Source organism: Pieris rapae, chromosome 8 (genome assembly GCF_905147795.1).
Source record: "Pieris rapae chromosome 8, ilPieRapa1.1, whole genome shotgun sequence".
NCBI lineage: Eukaryota > Metazoa > Arthropoda > Insecta > Lepidoptera > Pieridae > Pieris > Pieris rapae.
The window spans coordinates 1085652-1107814 of record NC_059516.1 but is presented as its reverse complement, the minus strand read 5'-3'; the positions used below and the strand labels follow the sequence as shown (position 1 = coordinate 1107814).

General features: G+C 32.7%; 1 protein-coding gene and 1 non-coding gene across 10 annotated transcripts in view; one reads left to right on the top strand and one right to left on the bottom strand.

Annotated features, from left to right (window-relative positions):
• Positions 1 to 22163, top strand: part of LOC111002141 (ephexin-1) — a 70672-nt gene that overhangs the window by 33799 nt on the left and 14710 nt on the right. For 2 of the 9 annotated variants that reach the window (XM_045629082.1, XM_045629083.1), the window contains 6 exons: positions 1488 to 4165; positions 4600 to 4691; positions 18906 to 19063; positions 19557 to 19704; positions 20011 to 20491; positions 20866 to 21029. In XM_045629082.1, coding sequence (XP_045485038.1) covers positions 1524 to 4165; positions 4600 to 4691; positions 18906 to 19063; positions 19557 to 19704; positions 20011 to 20491; positions 20866 to 21029 — 3685 coding nt within the window. In that variant the 5' untranslated portion in view covers positions 1488 to 1523. Of the gene's footprint in view, positions 1 to 1487; positions 4166 to 4599; positions 4692 to 12163; positions 12307 to 13331; positions 13502 to 14191; positions 14381 to 18905; positions 19064 to 19556; positions 19705 to 20010; positions 20492 to 20865; positions 21030 to 22163 lie in introns of those variants that run through there. The other 7 variants (XM_045629087.1, XM_045629088.1, XM_045629089.1 and 4 more) reach the window with 7 other exon arrangements.
• Positions 19744 to 19815, bottom strand: Trnae-cuc. The gene has a single exon. It is a non-coding gene; the product is annotated as a tRNA-Glu (tRNA).

Here is a 22163-nt window from a genome sequence, read left to right as displayed (position 1 = left end):
CAATAAAAAATATTGAATACATCTAAGTAATACCAAATTTGGCTATGCTGTGTGATGGTATATTCCCCGTATGTGGGGCGTTCTCATGGTGCAAGTAATTTTGCGCTATAAGCAGCGTTGTAGTATTAGGTCCGTAACGCAATTTTTGGAAACTCTTGACTGTTTTAAACATACATATTCCGCGATAGCTTAAAGAAGTCAAGGCTTGAATAGCGGTCCAATCTCTGGGCTTCGCGATACAAAATACTTTTTTTGCTTAGTCGGTGTTGATGTGAGGAACTTGAAACAAAGCACAACTACTACAATAGGCAGAAAGAAATAAAGAAAAGTATATAAAGACTTTAAATTGAAATTAAATTCGCTTTGTATTTTTATTTAAAATGTGTTTTCCGAATACGATACTCTGCATAGAATACTGGCTCTTTGACATGAAAAAACATATTGTCTATGCGGATTTTACACAGGTGTTCGATTAGACATGCATCTCTAAAAGACGGTCTAGAATTGTACTTACAGACATTTTCCTTTACCTACTTAATACAGTCGAATCGAAGACAACATAAGTTTTGTAGCTGAGTAATATCGTTGTTTTTTTTTCAAATGAGTAGTTAGTTTATCACATAGTATCCAACAAGTAAAGTGTTAGATAAAACGATTCGAATTGAAGTATTATTTATTACCTACTAGGCACGAGTGCGAAATTGAGACGAGTCAATATTGTATGAATAGCGTTAGCAAAAAGTTATCTGTCAAGGTCATAGACAACCGGCTGTTACCTGACAAATAAGACTCGTGTCAACAACCTCTAAATTTCTTTAAAACCTTAAGAGGCCTTATGTCACGTGGGTGCTTAAATCACGTTAAACTAAATAAAACCTTATGCTTTTGTTGAGATATGTAATCAATACAGACTATCAACTAGATCGTGTATAGTTTAGTGATTACTTCGTAAAATTCATGGCCACGGTAACATTCCATGTCCAGGCAGAACGTAAATCATTTTTTTATAGAACAGGGGGCAAACCGGCAGCAGGCTCACCTGATGTTAAGTGATACCGCCGCCCATGTACACTCAATGCCAGAGGGGTCGCGAGTCGTAATTCGTCGTAATTTCTGTAATTAAGTAAAATAACAAAAATCTTATATTTATTATAAAAAATACGATGTAATGCAACACAAATTCTATTGTATATATTTCACGTATCCTCTTTAATTATTCTTTGGTCCAATAGAAGGAAACAATTTCTTTGATATCTTACAGCACTCTCCTGTTTAATGCAATAACGTGAGAGTACACCAAACAATACGCTCTTTATAAAAAAATATTACACGCGTTCATTATACTAAGTTTCACTATCTACCGAGAAATTAGCTCATATTCAAGTGACATAATCACTAAACGAATGAACCAAAATCGTACCACATTCAATTACGAATGCAAAATACTTCTTCCCACTCAAATACTCACTTCTCATAAATTGTTTCAGATGGCGTAGAAAACCGGTCGGAGAGATTCAACACAAATGCTTTTTAACAACCTAATGGAAGGTGAAGCAATTGCAACAAATACAATCATTTCATCCATCAAAAACTTTAACACAGATGGAAAAGATCGTGGCACTATTAAAGCGCTTTTAAAGAATTTTATTTTACCAGAAACAGATATGGCTATCAAACATAAACATAGCCTTAGCGAAAAATGTGTTTACACAGTGCCGATGAAACCGCCAATGTCACCTTCATATCAACGAAAAACTGTGAATGAAGCGAAGCAAGCGTTTTTAAATTCCACTCTAAAACAATCAAAAGAATACAGGCAGGCCAGACAAGAACCAACACTGCATTATGCACAAATAGCAATTACTACTAGTGATGACACTCGAAGTACAGGAGGAGGAAAAGATGTTAATATAAAGCCTAATCTGAAAGATAAATCTAATCCAATAGACATTCCTACTTCGATGAAGAAAAGAATTGAACAGCAACACAGAAAAGTTAGTTTTAAAATAAAAAATGCGTCTACCTTACACCGTCGTCCACCCATTGTAACAACAATGACTATAACAAGTAACAAAGTTTCAGAATTAACTAAGAAGTTCAATGATTTAGTAAACAATAGTTCAACCGGAATAGTCAAACAATCAAAATTAGTTAAAACATTTGAAGACTTACAGTCAGCATATTCCGCTAGTAACAGCTCAACTCCATCATCAACACTAAGTTCCAGTCCAAACATTAAAATTGTTGTACAAAGACACAGGAGAGGTTCAAGAAAACGTAACAGTAGAAAAAGATGCTCTAGTATGGATTCTATCGATAAATTAGTGCTATCTGACAATTCTAATAGCAAAATTCGCGTGATACGCTCGAAATCTGATGGGAATAGAATTCCAAAATCTCCTAAAAAACGTTTAAAATATCCTGATTCTAATGGTCCGAGTGGATCAGACTCTGTTGATGGCAGTCCAAGTAAAATTATAAGTAAGACAGACAGCCAAAAACAAAATAATGTTGTCAAAAGCGCTATTAAAAAGTTTGAATGTGAAATTAATGCTCAATCAAATCAAACGAATACGTTGCAACGAAATCGAGGGGTTGACAATGTAATAACAAATAAAGAAAAACCGAAAGTACCTGAAAAGAAATCATCACTTGTAGTAACAAAAAATCTTGTACTTAAAGATGGTATACCTAAAATAAAAACAATTAAACCGGTTCTAGTCGACTCATCAACTAAACAAGTAGTTAAAATCACGCAATCTGAATCTTTTAAAAAGAAAGAACCAATATATGATAAGAAAAAATTTAAAACTAATTATATTCATTCGGAGAAGTTACCATTACATGTAGTTGAAATTATACAGGAAGAAGGCAGTGAACCTTCTCCTGCTACTTCAAATAATGATAATGTATGTGAATCTCTTACAAACAAAGAAAAAAAACTAATTCCACAAGACATTGAAAATTCAATAACGCCTAATGAGTCTTTTCTCTGGAGGCGAAAAAGTATCCAAATGTACGCAGATTGTGATAAACCAAATTCTGAAAATTCTTATGGATTTGTAAGTATTATAATGAATGATTCGTCTGGATCATGTAACAATGAACAACCAAATAACACTTTCCAAAATGATGAATCTCAACCGAGTGATAATTCTGAATCTCAAACAATTGAAATTGAAAGTAATCAGTCTCAGAATGCTTCTGATTTCGAAAGTAATTTAATAGAGGCGTATAACAGAGAAGTGTTAGTCGCTTTTACTACAAAACCTCCAAAAGACGAAGTTGAAGACGACTATGAAATTTTAGAACCTCGAGACGATAACGTTGTAGTTGTCGCAGTCAAAAGCGATAGAGTTTCAAAAATAAATTGTCCCCTTCCAGAAATTCCAAAGGTTGAGGAAAGCCCGCCCGTTGAGAATATATATCAATGCCTTTTAGAAATGAGGTCACATCCAGAAGGTGACGAAAGCAGTCTTCATAATTATGAAACATGTGGTAGTCAACTTGAGGAAAGAACTAGGGGAGATGGTGACAGCGATGATGGATACGAGTATTGTAAGTCTCCGGTTAAACCATATTGCCATGCGTCTAGTTCTGGAATTCAAATTGCTGAAAATTATAACCCATATTCAGCTAACAATAAGAACTATTCCATAACAAAATCTGTCAGTGGCACTTCAACAGTTAGTTACGAGAAAATAGGTTCAGATAGAATCTATGAGCGGATACCGCCTCGTCCTCCAAAATCAAAGGAAAACAGTCCAAAAACTAAAAGAGATTCAATAATATCAGATTACAATGAAACTGAAAATATTTACGACTCGATCAAGCATCCAGATGGTGTTTCTTTATCTCATTGCTATGAGAGCATACCCAATAGTCCAAGCATGATTAAACTGAATACTATGAAAAAACAATTGCCGTCAGCTGTTCAGAAACGTCTTTCTTTTGATAACGTATCCAACATAAGCCAATCAACTGTATCAAGTGAGCAAAAGACAAACAGTATTTATGGCCAAAGATCTGTCTTAAGTTATAATGGACAAGAGGTGCTCTTCCAAGTACCCAGTAGCGAGACCAGCGTCAGTGATCGAAGCGACAGGAGTGATGACTGGGTAGACATATCTGATGAAGAAAAGACTGAAGAAAAGAAGATTATCATGTACGTATTTTTTTAAATTCACAATTATTTTTACATTGGCCTTTTTACATCTTTGAATTTAAAAATTGATCAAACATATTATACTATTTCAAAGTGTGTGTTGTATAGTAATTGTTTTTAATCGCTCCTCAATAACTTCCAAACTAATTGGAAGATCTAACAGGTATTTTTAAAGTAGGTATTGATTTCGGTACAGGTTTCTTCTATTTTAAATAAGCGAAGTATATATACAATTTTTTTATAAAACCGGTAGTTTAATACAGTATCAATGGCTGTAATCTCATGACCCAATAAAAATCCTGTATATCACGTTAATAAAGAGTATAGCAAACATTCTTATCTTGATAAAAGCTTTCATAACATTCAGTCAGTTAAATGCAGGGATATGGATAATACATATTCGTTCCTAGTACAATTAGCGTTATGTCTTGCAGTGTCCAAGAAAGAAGCCGCAGAAAAGGCCTCGCATGGTCTCAGAAAGTGCGACACCAGTGGCAAAATTCTCCTAAACAAAGCGAAAACAAAGGTTCGTGGAATTTTATATTACTTTTATATGTTCGGATTAGAAAGCTACAAATAATATTTACTTAAACTGAAGAGTTGCAGACCGAATTATGCACTAGAAATAAATAAATCTGAGCCTTCGCGCGGACTCCGACGTGTTTCACTTTGTTTTATAACGCCATCTATGGAGCGTTCAAAGTACTGTATTTCGATTACGCCTACTTTACAAAGACTATAAATAGAGGGCGCTGAACTAAGTGAAATTCTTTTTAATTACATATATTAAATCGAATGAATAAATATTATATATTTCCTGGCAAATTGCAAGCCACTTACCTAACAACTATAATTGTGGTAATTGCATATTCAAAATAACTTTCAATTGTCTGTGTTATTAATGAATATTCATAACAATAATGCAAAATAATTATTGGGAGAATTGTGTTGGTGGGTTGATTTTTTTTGTTATATCGGGTTATTTAAATAAAATTAGAAGCGAAATATATTTAAAAGATACGCCATTTGCTTAGCATTATTCTATATAAAGTTTGTCAAATTTGACTTCAAAACGAGAATTCATTTAGATATGAATTTCCATAAGAACCATTAAAAACTTTTTAGTTTATTCGAATGTAACTTTCCCGTTTGGGAAACTTGGATTTGACAAGTATGTCGAATATGTGTAAATTGTAAACGCGTAGGCGCTGGAATTTGTGTATTTGCTTCAACACCTACTTGTAACCGCATATCAATTATTATTATTCACCTCGAAAATTATTAAAACTGAAAAATATATTCCGGATTATCTGTGTATCTGAAATGTATGTAATATTTTTCTCTATACACTGGGAGACAAAAAATCTCACTTATCAATAGGATTTTTTTTAAACTAATTTCAGCCTACTTGGAGTCCTTATATGTACATGGTTTATAAAAATTATAGTGTCTATAGTGTATACTGTATATATCTATAATCCTATGAATATTTATAGTGTCATAGATAATTTATCATTAAATTCATTCAAACACCATATTCTTTTTATGGAATTCGGATTTTGCCTTACAAAATATATATTTATTATCTGTGTAATTACACCCAACATGCCATGAGCTCTGTGATATTGATTTCGATTAACAGGTCACATTACTTGGCCTACAAAAATATTGTTACCTAGCAACACACGATTTAAACCTTCAGCAAACATTCTTTTATATATGGAGATATATAAAAACTTCAATATATGTGTGTATAAAAACACCCCACATATACCCAAGTACATATCCTGACCATACCATAAGCCCAATTAGGTATTGCTTAGTTAAATATTTAATAATTTTTATTCTTAATTCCTAACGAACCTTTTTTAAGCCCCCGCGAACTTCGTTTAGTACAAACCAACATGGAACTTTTTGCTATGCTACGCCACCGACTGTTCGGTTTAGGTTGTTCTGTGAATTTTTCGAATTTTTGGGGTTAATCGTAGAGGGATGAAAATTAAGGGTTGTATGTATTTTTTTAAGGCTGTATCATAAAAAAATAAAAGCAAAAAAATGTCTGAAAAATAAAGTTGAGGGGTGGACTGAATATTCACATATGAATATTACATTTTTCATAAGTGCCGGTAGAGCCGTTTCGGAGGAGTATGGGAACTAACATTGTGACACGAGAATTTTAGATATTAGATGTATTTCATCTTTGGCTATATTTTTAGCACGCTGTTTCTTGTTATATAGTTTAAGTTAGCTGTAGGAGTATCAAATAAATATAGCTAACTTTAACTATAATATTTAAACGTGCCGTTGATTTTTATTCAATGTTTGTCATGAGAAGTATTTTCACACAAAAACGGTTTCTCACGTATCATAAGTAACATCCTTGAGATATACTATTTGCGTAAATTCTAGTAAACATAGGCTTACTTAGCCTCGTAGTTGTATTATGTGATATATATACTTATATATATATATATACTTATATTAGATATATGATACTTCATAAGCTGAAGTTGCTAGATGCAAAAAACGTTCGAATGACAATACAATAGTGGTTAGTGGCTCAGACGTGTGACTCTCTGAGGTCGCAGGTTCGATCCCCGGCTACACCAACGGACTTTCTATGTGCGCGTTTAACATTCGCTCAAACTGTGAAGGAAAACGTCGTGAGGCCTTTCTTAAACCCAAAGATTTATGGCGTGTGTCAGGCGCAGGATGATCACAAACTTTCCTAGACTGATCATGAAACGATATAGAATTTCAGATTTAGTAATTTCTTATAATCTTAAAAATCAATAGCTCTTAGAACGTATAATTTAGAATTTAGTATGAATTTGTGCTTTGTAAAACTGTGCTTTATGTTTATATTTGAATGTGTATTCCGTTTTGGCTTTTGTGTATAAAATAATTATTTAAATATTGTTTAATGAGTAGCCGTAGGAATACTTTAATAAAATAAATAAATATCATTCAATAGATCATCTGACAACACAACTTGTACGCAACGATTGCAAATAATGTACCATTTCGTTAAGTGGAGTTTCATAATACTGCTATTTGGTGCTTGACCAGCTTTACCAATTTTTGTATTTTTGTTCTATATACGTTGTTTATTTATGAACGCAAGGAAACAGAGGTATCCAACACGGGTATGGGTGCCTGCATGTTGAACCACGATGTACCAAATTAGTCACCTTCACAGAAGTTACAAGTGAAATTCGAAAAAATAAAAGCAATAATTATGACTCAACTACCTTAACTATTCTTATTATTATGGCAATAGGATAATAAATAAGTCATTTGAATGGCTTTTTTATGTGGTTGATTGTGCATTGAAGTTATATGTACTTCTTTTGGCGCGATGGAGAAAAATGATGAGAGTGAATTTTTAGGATGCGCGCACCAACACCTAAATTCGACATTGTAAAGTTATGTCTAGGTGGCATGAATCGATAACTATGTTCAAGTTGTATATTCTAGTTTTTTATATTTAGAACACGTGTTTCGTAACAGTACAATTAAACAGTGTGAATAAATAAATATTCCTTTGGTGTTTTTAAATCAATTTCATATACGACGGTGATAGTATTTACTAATAATTTATTTATTTAGATAAAATCTTTTTGATAAATTTTAATATTTATCGTTAATCACTACTGCATTTTAGTTATTTTTTTCCATACGCCAAGGAAGTATAACTTCTAGTGTGTGTACATAAGTACACACAGTCTTTTTTTTATTTGATATGTATAACTTTTAATCTGAAAGAATTACTATTTCGTCGGAAATAACCGGACGTCCGAATAAAACTGGATTAAAAATCGGGTCACAGAGAGTATGAAACTATCATACTTTTATCCTATAGAGATTATATCACGTTGAAGTTTTATATTAAGGTTTGTAAAAAGGTTGTATCGCCACTGATTAAATAAATCAGTGGCGATACAACCTTTTTAGGTTTCGGCCTCAGATTTCAATAATTTCAATATTTGTTTCATCAGGTGATCAGCTTGTTCTTTAAACACGCTGTCTACTTTTTTGGGTCTTACCGGTTTCCTCACGATGTTTTCAATCACTATCTAAGCGAATATTAAATGCGTACATAGAATGTTCATTGCTACACTGTCGGACATCGAACCTACGACCCTAAGATGGAGAAGCACGCTGATGCCAACATTGCTCTGAACTTTTAAATACTTCAGAATATCAAGTTCGTTAACGGAAAGTTTTAGAAATAAAACGGACAAAAAATACTAGCAAGAAACACTCCGCCATTCGTTTTTAACGCTGATTTTTTTTTTAATTTTGTTGCCAGGTTAAAAAAATACTATGTATATAAATTTATTAAGAAGTCTGATGGATTTGAGCATTCTCTTCGCGCGATTCTCACATTCACTTATTTTTTGCTTCAACGCAGTTTCTAATATCGTATGCGTTGTGGGAAAACAATCTATTGATAGATTTACTAATTCTAAATGCCAACCATTATAAACCGTAGATTCGCCGTCATATATATAAAACCTTATCAAAGTTATAATTTTGTAAAGGAAAATTGATACCAAAGATATTTTCTATAATTAATTACAACTTGATTAGTCTAATTGCACTGTTTTGTGTGTTGAGAATTTTGGGACACAGATCGTTTTTCGTAACACACAAGGTTAAGAAGGGTTGAGTGGCTGTTCTCCAACCAGATGGACCGATTAAGTAATCCATCACCCTCACACTATAATAAGAGTTGATCACCACAAAGTTCGAACATGAGAATGAGGAAATAACTAACAAAAATATTATTTGGTCTCTCTCCATCAAATTGTGTTTACGCTGCGATGAAAAGAGACAGGTACTTTATGAAATAGGCATACAAATAATAGGAAATATCGCTCCAGCTATATATACCATTTCCATTTCATACTAATTGCACCTTTATTACGAAAATTAAATTTATTATCTCTCGCTTGTCAATGAACTTTTTATACAATAATAAACATTATCGTATGGATTTGTCTAGAGACAATTTAATTTGAGCAAGCCGCTATATTATTCACATTCCAAGCATTCTTTAACATTATGTAACAAACGCTATTGATTTCATGTTAGTGATCAGTTTTCGTAATCGAAATGACAGGAAATGGAAACGTAATAATAGCTTTTTACGTATTAATATACATATTGTTTCATTTTTATTATTTATACTTGCATAGTATGAAGTTATACTTGTTTTGGCGCGAAAAATGATACGCGTAAATTTACGATTCGCGCGCCTAAACCTGTTACAAAATAACCGGCCACCCTGAAGTTAGCTACTTTTTAGTGTTTTTATGGTATTTAAATAAACTTTGTTTAACTAAATAATGCGTTCTAATAAAACTTTCAATGTGTTAAATGTCTTTTTTCTACTGTTTGTGTCGTTTTTTCTATAACTTCTAACGCGTGTACATAATACACACACGTTTTTTCATAAATGCATTGTAGATATTTTAAACCAATTTGCGGAGAATCATATAATATATGCTGGCTATTTGCTTTTAATTAATTTAACTATGTTTATCCAATAGTTCGCCCCAATCCACTCCAATATATAGTAGGTATTAATAGTAAATTTTAATTTTAGTTAAAATAATTAAATCTTTGAGCAACGTTAACTAATGCCCAATTAGTTAACGAGTCTATAAGGAAGTAATTAGAACAGTAAAAGAATTCTGAATTAAATGCAAGCAACACAATCTCATGTTAAATATCATGTAGGAAGGACAATTTGCAACAGTGCAATCGATCTATTAACATGGTCGCTTATTGCAAAATCTTGATACACGGAGCCGGAAATTGCTTGATGCACGATGCAATCTGCATGCCCTGAATTTTAATATTGTTATATTCATTGTACAACAGATTTCAGGAAAGCGAAAGATTTTAGTATCGCGAGCTTAGATTCTACTATGCCATAGACAATAAATTCTTTTTTAGATGACGAATAATCCCTGCAAACAAAACTTATTACATATTTATGAAAAGTGTTACACACACACAAACATAGATATGTAACATTCGCCTTTAGCTTTGTGTATATTGAAGATAGTTTATCAGTTGTCTTTTATTAACATAACTTTTACACATTTAAACAAAAATACTTTTTTAACGGATTGAAGTTATGCATTATTGTATTTAAACTCATAATTATTTAAACATAATTTTATTTTTTTAAACATTATTTAAACATAATTTTAAATTTAACCGACGTTTCGCGTGCTTTACAGCGTGCGTGGTCAAGGTGACTGAAGACAAAAGGTGTTAAATGTTAAAAAAGTATCACAGCTATAGAAAATGTATTATCTGTATTTATTTCCCCGGAGTTGGTATCCTCCATTGTGGAGGACACCGTGAGCAATTTCTGCAGAAACCCTACATCTTTTAGTCGATACCAACTCCGGGGAAATAAATACAGATAATACAGCATTTGAACCTATCCTGATGCTTCAATGGATAACTCTACTATCACAAAAAAAAACAGATACAGATGAAATTATAACAAATTTAAAATGTTTGGCCCATGCTCTGGAGTCACCGGTACTAATCAGACTCCAAATGACATCTTAAATTAGCGCCTGTGCACTTGAAGCCCATTGCCAAAGAGTCTCTACTCCAAACGGAACGAAATAGAGTTGAAAAATATATTTTATCTATTCATTACGCCACAGATGTAATGTATTTCTGTAATTATTCATGTTCCAATAACTCAGTCAGTATTAGTTTACTTGTTACGTAAGCCCTAACATTTACATCTCAATAGGTACTAAGAATAGTATTAAACCTGTTTTCTGAAATGCGACTCCGATGCCGGTCGCCGGCTGCAGACAATCAGACCAATTGGCTAATGTTAATTCATTTTACAATGCTAGAAGCTGGTTATTAAATTATTTTCTTACTTTGACTTTGGTTCGACTTAGGGTCCTACAAGAAAAGAGCGTACAATGTTTTATTTTATACCATTATTCCATTTGTTTTGGTCTGGATATCCATAGTTGCTCACTTCACACATTAAAATCGATATATGTTTTTTTTTTACTAGTAATTTTTTGTTTTGATAAGTAATTGTTTTGTTTTGTTTTTATATTTGATCTCTTCGTGTATGTCATGTTTGCTTATATGTGCTTGTCACATTAAAAATAGTATTTTGTGATTTATTTAACGATGTAACAGTGTGCCGAGCGTTGGCAAGCTTTTTATCAATAAAAAGGCTGGCTACGCACTTGCGAGGCCTCCAGCACTGTGAGTGATGATGATACCGCCAGTTATCATCATATGAGTCTCCTATCCGTTTACCTCCTGGTACATAAACAAATAGAATCTCATAAGGACTTACGTGTGAATGAGCTTTTAGGAGCCAGACATGCTTTAAGCTTATCGTGCGACTTTTTGTTGTAAAATTAAATGAATGTAGAAATCAGTAGTAAAGTCGAAGATGATGTTTTGATTCAATGGTTGCCTGGAAGACATCGCTAAGTTACAACAATAAATTGTTGTTACTTTTCCTATTCTAATATGTAAGATGTCGTAATAAAGTAAGTTAGTCTTTCAGTTACACAAAACACATTTCTTCAATATCTATTAAAGTGGAAAATCTATTTCAATCACTTGAAAATCATTAATATTTAATTATATTTTTTTATAAATAATGTAGAATTTATTATATTCCACAACATACACCATGTATGGATGTTTAGCTTGCCATTTCAGTTGTATATTTATTTCAATGACCATATAACGAAACGAAACTCTCACAAGGTAAACAATAGTTTTTTACCAGTAAAATTACTACATCGAAAATAAAGTCATTATCTAGAAACTAAGCGTGCGTGCATGCCATGATTTAAGATTACAAACATGGCGATTCTAACAACGCACGAGTTTGTTTCCTTGCAAGACAAGTTAGGGGTGATACCTAAATGGACAATTCAGGTGCGCCCACGCAACCGCATACGGAGGGAGAGAACGTCAACGCTAGTAGGGCCAGCGCTGCGCTAGCGAACGGACGCGTCGTCGGTGCTCCAAGAGTGAAAGTGATACAAAAATTCCTCAAACACGAAATCCGTTTTCAGAAAGTCGTCTGTGTCTCGAAAACCTGATGTGTTAACTGTGATGCAGTGCGTTTAACCCTATTTACTTTCACACGTATAAGATCATTTCGTCACGGCTCAGTTCGGTCCATTAAAGTTACGATGTGTTGCCTCATCCTTTATCTACCGGCGTTTTGAAAATGTACTTGACTTACAAACATAATATTTGCAACATGGCTCTTGCGAAAGATCAACATTGAACCTTTAATAATGGCTTTGAAACCGGCTCAAATTTAATAATCATGAGGCAATTAGAATATATTTCTTATTGGTTAAATGATGGATACCATTATTTAAAAAAATACATAAGTATATTATAAATTTAAAATAGACTTGTTATTTACGTGATAAAAACGCTGTAAATATATTTAAATTAAACGAGTTAATAGTCAAAATGCCACCTAAAACACTCAATCGAATCCACTAAAAAGTGGACCTTTTAATGTGATAATTGATATCAACTAGACACATAAGATTTCTTATCTAATAAGTAAATCTAATAGGATAGCGTGTACCATCCCACAGTTTCAACCCACTAGCCCTTGACCAACCGGAACTATTGATACGAAATCATTGCCCACGACTTTTGCATGCAAGATTTGCATACATAATTTCCTACATCATTTCTATTCTGTCAAGTTTAAATAATTGCAAATTTAAAGGTTTAATATTCAGCTTTTGTTATATAAAAATGGATACAGTATGTATAGAAATTCCCGGAACAACTGCACCTATTGTGTTGCAACGCGAAATGCTCTGATTGCAATGCCATCACCATTCATAGCTTCCATTTCGCAATGTTACGGTTTGTTGTTTAGCCATACGTTATAGAGGCAAATTTTTACAAATCGAAAATAATATCGGATATCTAAAATAGCATTGAGACCGAGAAAAAATGAGAACTCAATACCACAATTACCTGTTGACCCTGAGTCGAACCGACCCGTTTTCCTCCGCCTTACTTTGATATATAAAATGTAAATAAATTTGTTTGTCAAAGATATTTATGATACTGAATACATATACTTATAATAAATCTAATTCGTTCAAAGACATTGGTAAAGAGTCGAAGATAGGTTCGATAGACATGACGATTTTCTGATTACAGTAATGTGATATGTGAAGTGAAAATGGTGCAAAATGGTAGAAGAGAGGCTTCCAGTGAATGGTGGAATCAGTCCACCGAGGCCGCGGACTTTTCGAAGGAATTGTGGCGATCAAGGTGCTTTAGACTTATCTTATTTGGCCAGTGACGTGATATTTCTGACTCAACAGTTGAGAAACGAATTGCTTAATTTTTGACCATTCATAACTACTGTGAATAAATTTGCACATGAGAATTACAATTTTTATAAAAATTAATAAAAAAATCTAAGATAAGTTTAATTTAAAGCATTTAACATATTATTATAAAAGAGATCTGGAAATTAATTTTAAAAAAGTGCGTGCGTACAAAGTACACATGTCAGTAGTAGTAGAAACTTCTTTGTAAATTAATTATTACTTGGTAAAAGCCCCAATAGATGATCATGTTCCAGTATATGATCGCTCCATGTTTTTCTATATACACACTGTATACGTGCTAATGATGTAATTAAATACAAAATCTTCTGAATCTGAATTTACATCTAAAGTTCTAATATGTAACTACTAAACGAATACATCGACCAATAGCGTGTATTTTTTATACATATATATTTTTCGATCTCTTTTTCTCACTCTCTCTCAAGCGATCTCAATCGCTTTCTTCCTTTTCTTCGTCAAAAACGCTGCTCATCTTCATCATGACATTTCGTAAAAATTTTACCCTAATGCGCCTAAAGAAGTTTCACTTCAAAAATATTAACTAGCTTTACTTATACTATACAGAAATATTTAAGCCAAATAAAGTCTAAAGCACCTTAATTTTCAGTATCTGTATCGTCACCAACAAAAGTGTATATTAAAACAAACGAAAAGTGCCCGTTCTATAGTGTTAATGACCAAGAGATAGTGAAGCCGATAGATAAAGTGAACGTGTTAGAACAAAGCCATTGGCTAGATGTGAGGACCATTTTAAAAAATGGCGAGATCGAGGTACAGGACCTCGTGGCGTTTATTGGTACGTTTTATTAATACATAATATACTAAAAAGTGGTTGGTATAATAATAATGTTTTCTTCTTTCAATAAGAGCCGGACTCTTGTCTGAGGATTAATCGCCACTCACTGCGGTTCTGCGTCAATGTCTTGACCGTCTTGACTGTCTTCCTGTTACCGGTTCTATAACTTCTATCCTCCTATTTTGTGGCGTCCTGTTCTCCTATGTCCTCGGTACACAATGTTACCGGTGGTAGTGGTATACAATTGTTTGTATTTTATCTACTATATAATATAAATAGGACATCATATTTGTATTGTTATAATGTTTGAAAATTTTATTTTTTCATGAATTGGTACGTTTTTTCTTGAAGGAATTTAAGTCGAATTAGTTCGGAAATACTTCAGTAGGCGCCTGGTTCCACATAGTGGCTAAAACTAGCTTAACAAATTAGAAACACTCAGTTGTGGAACGACGGACGTATTTTGTATTCTGCCTTAACATCTGATGATGACAATTCACTTTATTTCACTTCTTAGACAACAATTGCAATAAAATACATTCAAGATGAGTAGGGATGCCAACAGGTTCGAACTTAATGACGTGGAATAAGTGATACCTTAATAATCTTATTTTCCAAAATAAAGTTTTTTAAGACTTTTTAAATCCGATCACCAAGAATTACCTTAATCTGAAACTCGAATTCTGGTCTAAGTAAAAAAGCATTAGATACAAAGAAAGAAGTTACTAATTTTGTAAAATCATAAAACCCGAAGCGAAGAGTCTGATTGTAGATGACTAAAAAAATTGTGAATTCAAAACCTTGCCTCATAAAAATTATCTATTCTTTGATATTTCATTGTTTTGAAAACTCCATAATAAAATGATAATTTTTGTTTTAATCGTAAAAAGCAATTCTCACGGAAACTGTGCTGCTTAATGTCTATACTATACGATAAGGCATTTCTCAAGCTCCTAATAAGGTCAACTCTTGGTTTTAAGGAAATCACTTGTAAATATAACATTTACTTACCAAATTTAATTTATAAATCGTGATAATTAATCAAATTTTAAATTAAAATTATGGTCAAAAAACTTTTTTTTTCCACATTGTATTACATATTTTCCAACGGTGTATATTCTTACAAGAATATGGAGAAGCATGAACTTTAACCCCATAGAATTTAATTAAAACTGAAATTTTTAACTCAAATTTAAAAAAACTGGGAACTGTGATAATATAATTTATCTCATTCATGTAATATTATCCGATTTTTTTAAATTTTGTAGCTTTGAGACACGTACTCGACGTACAAGTCGTAAAAAACGCCAAGAAACATGGAGCTATTTAAGGTTGAGCCGTGATTCGACGAATTTATCAAAATTATTGCATACAGTTATAAAAAGATAAAGATATAAATTTTTGCTTCATGCATACACTGTTGCTCTAATGTTCTCTCCATGTGTGAAAAAAAATATTTGCCTATACAGTAAAATAAAAACGCAGAAACTGACTTGTCTGGTACCAAAAAAATACACAAAAAAATAATTTTTAATTAAAACTAGCCAGTGTTTAATACAAATTTAATCATATAAGCCTTATTACTCATAAAATACACCAGATTCTACAAATTTTTAATAATTTTATATGTACTTACTGATTATGTCTTCGCCACAGATATCGCATGACATATTGTGTAGGAAAATAATAAAAGTCGAAAACAACCGCTGCCAGTAATGAAAACCCATTTGATGAAGTCATGCTCAGATAGTTGTGGTTAAATCAATGCCCAAAACAAGCCAAACAATGCAAACATATAAGCCGCACATTTGGTATGCTAAAACTATCCCAAATGACTCAATACTGTCACGCGTGCCAAGACCTCTAACAAGTGGTAACAGTTTTACATCAATCTCATTAACAGTAACGTGATGTATTCAAAGTAAAATCTCAAAATAATAATTGCCTCTTTCATATTGTATGTTTTTATAAGCTTCCTATCGAGTTTAGGACTCCTCAAACTGGCTGCTATTCCATGGTCTCTTTCTATTCCATGGTGGTCGTTTCCACATTGTTATTTTGTTTGTTCACCTTTCATTGTTCATTGAAACCTGGGGTGTGATTCTAAGTGAAGAAATATGTCCTGTGGTTTGGTGTGTGGTGTTTTTGTACTTTTAGTAAATTTATTATATTTATGCGATTATAATTATAATAAAAAAATATTATAAATTGTTGAAAATTGATTTTGAGTCTGTAGGTATATCTGTCATAGCAAGGTGCTCGTGACAGAAGAGACGGCTGACATTTAGTATTTTCCTATACGTTGTGTTTAATTTTGACAGAATAACAGAATGACGTAAAATTAATTTTATCTTATTACCTTCAAAACATACGCTTTATAAAACATTTAATTCCAACTACGGAAATAATTAAAACAAGTCTTCATTGCTTTTGCATGCCAAGCAAGCGTGTTCAATTGATCGATTAAAAGATTTGACATTTGACTTAAAAGTAATCTTTAACTTATTTAAACAGTTACTTTCTTCGAACGATTCTTGAACTTTCAGAAAAGATGATTCAAGCGATGAATGGCTATTGTTAGTCAATTAGAAATGGAGAATTTAGCTTATACCGAATATTTACAAACAAGCCATGTCATTGTGAACATTAATATTAGAAGTTGTTTTCTATTAGTTACTTACCAATATCATTTGTACCAAAATTTGGATCTTATAAACAGTTATATGTCTTATACATTTGAGATGTATTTAAGAGACTTAGGGCCTGTTTCACAATGTATGGATAAAGTACCATATTGCTATGCAACACATAAATTATTCGAAAGATAAAAGTTTCGAATAAGATACTTCGCGTCTCATGACGAATAGCGCTATAAGCATGGCTCCCTTATGTCAAAATCAAATTTTTGACATAGAGGGGTTTCCTTGGCGGCTTCACTCACAAGCAACTAACATACACTACTAAAAAATAAGTATTGTTATTGCTAAAAAAAAATCTTAAGAGGCTGGCAACGCACTCGCGAGCCTCCTTCCCGTTTGCATCCTGTTCTAATAAAATATATTAAAATACTAAAAACATTGGAAATGGAAATAAAAATGGCTTTATTATTTCTTACATAGGACAGCCGTACTTGGCAAGTCTCGACTCTAAACGTCACCTAAGAGATTCATATTCACAGCTTTATTGCTCTTACTAATAAATTAAACCTATCGGCTCCATCCGGTCCTGTTTTGTGGTGTCTAGAAGTTTTGCGCGTAAATATTTTTGTTAATTATATTCTAGCTCATCATTTTAACAAATCAAACACAAATTACACGCAAAACTAGTCGAGCGAGTTGGCTATCTCGCCGAAGCCGTGTACAAATTATTTGAAGAGTCTAAAATTCGAAATATTAGCGTGTTTAATCAATTTTAAAGATACGCATCAGAAGAGCTAGATGACTGAATTGGGACGGCTGTCTAATGGCGACATGCATCGCGTTTGTATAATATAATTAAGTAACTCATGTAAAATATTCTTTAAACGTTGTATTGTTGTATTTGTTCTATGGTTCAATCTCTCAACTTATTTTTGTAAGTAAAACTTTACGAACAAGAGGCTTTTTAATAAATATTTAAGTAACAAAAAACACCAAACTGTGTATATAACAGGTGGCGAATATAAAATTACGTCACCACATGCAAAGCCTTGACATTTTTTACGCGCCACTAACTAGGGGTTCGAGAAAGCGCATACAAGTACAAACAGAATTGTATCTTACTCCTATGTATTACAAACTAACATCGATTAAAGGGAAACTGTTAAATAATTAATGATTGCCATCTTGCAATTGCACGAAAGTGATTGCGATTAACAGTTCGTTGGCTTGCTCAAGTTTGTTCTTAGAAAAAGTCACTTTAACCAATACTTATTTATTTAATTCGTAATACGGCTCACGTAAATTGTATACAACATAAAACATTAAACGGATAGCAAAAGGATAAAATACATAAAATATACAAAAAGGTTAAAACTAAAGGAAAAATCAATCAGAATTATTAAATACATAATATGTAATTTGGATGTTTGCTGTGAATGTGAGGTGAGGTGATTTGGCTATGGACATTCTTAATACTCCTTAAGAGCATATTCCGCGATGTCAAAAGTCAAGGCTTAAAATATAGTAGTCATATGCACAAAACATGTGAAACAAAGCAAGAGTCTGGTAATTTATATAATTGTATTATAATCTTATATAGTTTTAAGTTTGTCTACTTATGTTATTGATATCCTTTTTTAATAGTTGGCTCGTTGGTGATTTAGTTGGTACATTTTAATTGAGTTTATCTATGGCCATTCTCAAAATATATCCATTAATTCTGGAATTTATATCCTTGATACACACTGTGCAAGTTATTGTAAGTTCGAGATATTGTCTTATAAAGATTTCATTTAGAAGTCCCCACAGCACACAAATTAAATAAGCTACTAAAACCTTTATCAGAAAATAAAACAACAAAATGATGTAAATAATTCTTTCTGCAGAATGCGACAGCAGTGATTCCGGTCATCTTTACGAGTCGTTGGAACCTGCACCTGCGCCGGTTCCAGTCCGCCCCGCGCGCCTTCCACCCGCGGTGCCTCAACCCATAGACGACGACTTTGATTCATTTGACAGTGACACCGACGATGATAATGACAAGGTAACTATTTTGCACCATAGATTATGATATTTTATTTAAACTGCAAAGATACTGTAAAGAGGTTTTTTATTTAGTATATGTTTACAGTGTTATCGGACACTTATATTACACCTAGGGCTTCCGTGGGAGATAGTATAGCTCAAATATTTTTTTTTTAAATTCCAAGTCGCAATTTTTTTATCTATCAAGTAAAATAAAATGTGTATAATCGAAGTGCATATATAAAAATTATATAACGTTCACATTGTTTTAACTAAATATTTTAAATAATGCTCGTATTTTTGCTTATCTTCATATTGAAACAAATTATTATTACGAATGAAGATACGAATAATAATAAAAAAATGATTAAGAAGCAAAAAATATAGTTTTGGGGAAAATGTTAAGAAGGAACTTTGATAGTATTTTTACTTTGCTATCTAGTGATAATTATTATAAAAATTTGTTAAATACTATTTCTACTTGGAGGTAATTGTATCATTTATGTTTATAGACACTTGGACCGGATTTGCCGCCAGAATTACCGGCTGCAAGGTTACCGACGCCCCCACACGGCGGACAGTATACGTTAACGAAAATTGCCAGCGCAGCCCAGAAGAAAATGAGACAAATAAAGCGGAATTTAACTAAGAGATATTCCGGTATGTAAAATTATTTTTAAAGAAAAATGTAAAAAGTTATTCCGATACCGGGAATCGAACCCGAGCCTCCTGGGTGAGAGCCAGGTATCCTAGCCACTAGACCATATCGGATGTTAACTAATGTGGTAAAACTGTCGATGATTTTCTACAATGTAATCTATTTTTAATTATTTTTTTACAAATAATTATAATTATTCACCAAGAAATTTGTAACTAACTTCTCTGTTACGTAATTGATCTTATTTGACAACACTCAACCGTGTTACAATAATTGATTATTATTTTATAAAAACATTTATTTCACAGTCGCGATGGACGGGAAGACCTTTATTAAGTCCAATCAAACATATGACACGCCGAAGAACCAACAGAACCCAAAATCACCAATTTACGCAAACTACCAGAAGCCAGAGATCCAGCATCTATACAGTAATATAAACTTTGAAAAGAAGACTGAGAAGCCTCTAGCCAAAATCACCGGCACATTCAAAGACGAATTAAAAACAATTATAGATAAAAAAGAGAAAAACACAGAAAAACGGCTGAGTGGTGACCCTTTACCCTTGCCCGAAAAGGCTTCGGCGGAAAATCCAACATCTCCAACAGAAAGTAAGAAAGACAGTGGAACTTTGTCCAGGAAAGCGTATTTCTCTTTTAAATCTCGGTTTAGAAGAGCCACTTCAATGGCAGTAGATATTAACTCGGAAATCCCCAGTGCGCTGAAGATCACAAATTCTACGTTTTACCTCACCGATTCCATGGATGGTGACTCTGGATTTAGCAATTGGTAAGATATTAAATATGTTGAATTAAAGACGATTCTATATCGTTTTAGGGAAATCTTGAAAAGCGCCATCTATTGCTATTTACACAAACTAGCTAGCCTTAACATGTTTCACGGTTTGTAAGTTTCGTGATAAATAAACTTTTTATTAATGAAAATGCATGGTGTATTCCATTACAATGCATACAAGGTGTATTACTGAAAAAAGTAAATATGTATTATTGTGTTATAGTTACTGCAGTTTTAAAAACAGCTATCTTATCAGTACAAGAGTAGTGAAGTGGAGTTCAAATAAAAAGTACTAGATTTTATTTGTAATTGTATGTAATTTATATTATGCCATTTTGATGTCGTGTTCTTATTTTCTTTTTGTTCAGCAGTGACAACGGCGCCAACCCCGAAGCGCTCTCACCAAGCAACCGGAGTCGTGGTACGAGACTTCGCCCCGGATGGGCGGAATCCTCCCCTTGCCTGGCGCTTGAGAGGCCCTCACTGCCCCCGCCGCCGCCTCCCACCACTGACCTTAGCGCTGTCAACGAAGGTCAGATAGACGTCAACTGTCAACATGACATTTTCATTGAATTTTGAAGAATTGGTAGCTTTATAGTAGAATATTTAATGGGATTCCGTAGAACTTTGGTAACGATTAATGTAGTTGAGTTATAAAATTAGTTGGTTTGGTAAAATAATACAATCATTAATTATATTTGGCTAATTACAGTTTTTAGTAATTAAAGCTAACGTAAAATTATAAACCTTCCTAAGAATAGTGTATATCATTACTTTTAAAGGTTGTTAAATAATTAACATAATCTTTATTCTACTCTAAGCAACAATGATTCCAGTTGACGTCTTCTCGTATACCTAGATTAATTGGTTTTGAAAATTAAAAACAGATAATGACGAAGACAGCGCTAAACGAAGGTCAGAACCTGGCTCACGGCAGTGAACTTATGTCAAATTGGGATTAATTTTGAGATAAAAATTATGCAGAGCCATCTAGTGCGTTATTATGAAATTACATCATTAATCAGAGAAGCATTTAAAACGATATTTTTCTTTTAAAGACTAAAAATAATAAAGTGAATCTAAATATCCCTAATCTATTTATTAACATTTGTTCAATTTTTAAATTATAAATAAACCTAACCTTAACATAGTTTTTATGTTCACCAGGACGTTGAACAAATTTACATTTATCATGTAAGTGAAATAGTGAATATAAACTGTTTGACGTATGTTCACAGCCAGTGTGTAAGGTATGGTTGCGGTACATATCACAGCTTTGTGAATGTCTCTTTGTTTTTCACTGTCTTTGTTTCTTTTACGTTTCACCACAAGTTTCTTAAAAAAATTAACACAAAAGCACCTTACTTGTTACTTTCTTGTAATTCTATATTTGGTTATGGACACACATCATTCTAGACACAGTTTTGTAAGTTTATCCACTACGGATTAATACAATATATAAAGCTTTTTCCTTCTCAAAAACGCCAGACAAAATCGTATTTTTCTCTTTGCAAGTCTGCATTTTTAATTGGTATGTATTTGAACTCAAACAGATTTGAACAGAGACGTGTGTGTGCGGAGAGAACCGTTGTTATATTTGAGGTCGCAGGAGTATCAAATTACCTTTTCTATATTGAAAACAAACTTATTAATACTTATATAAAAC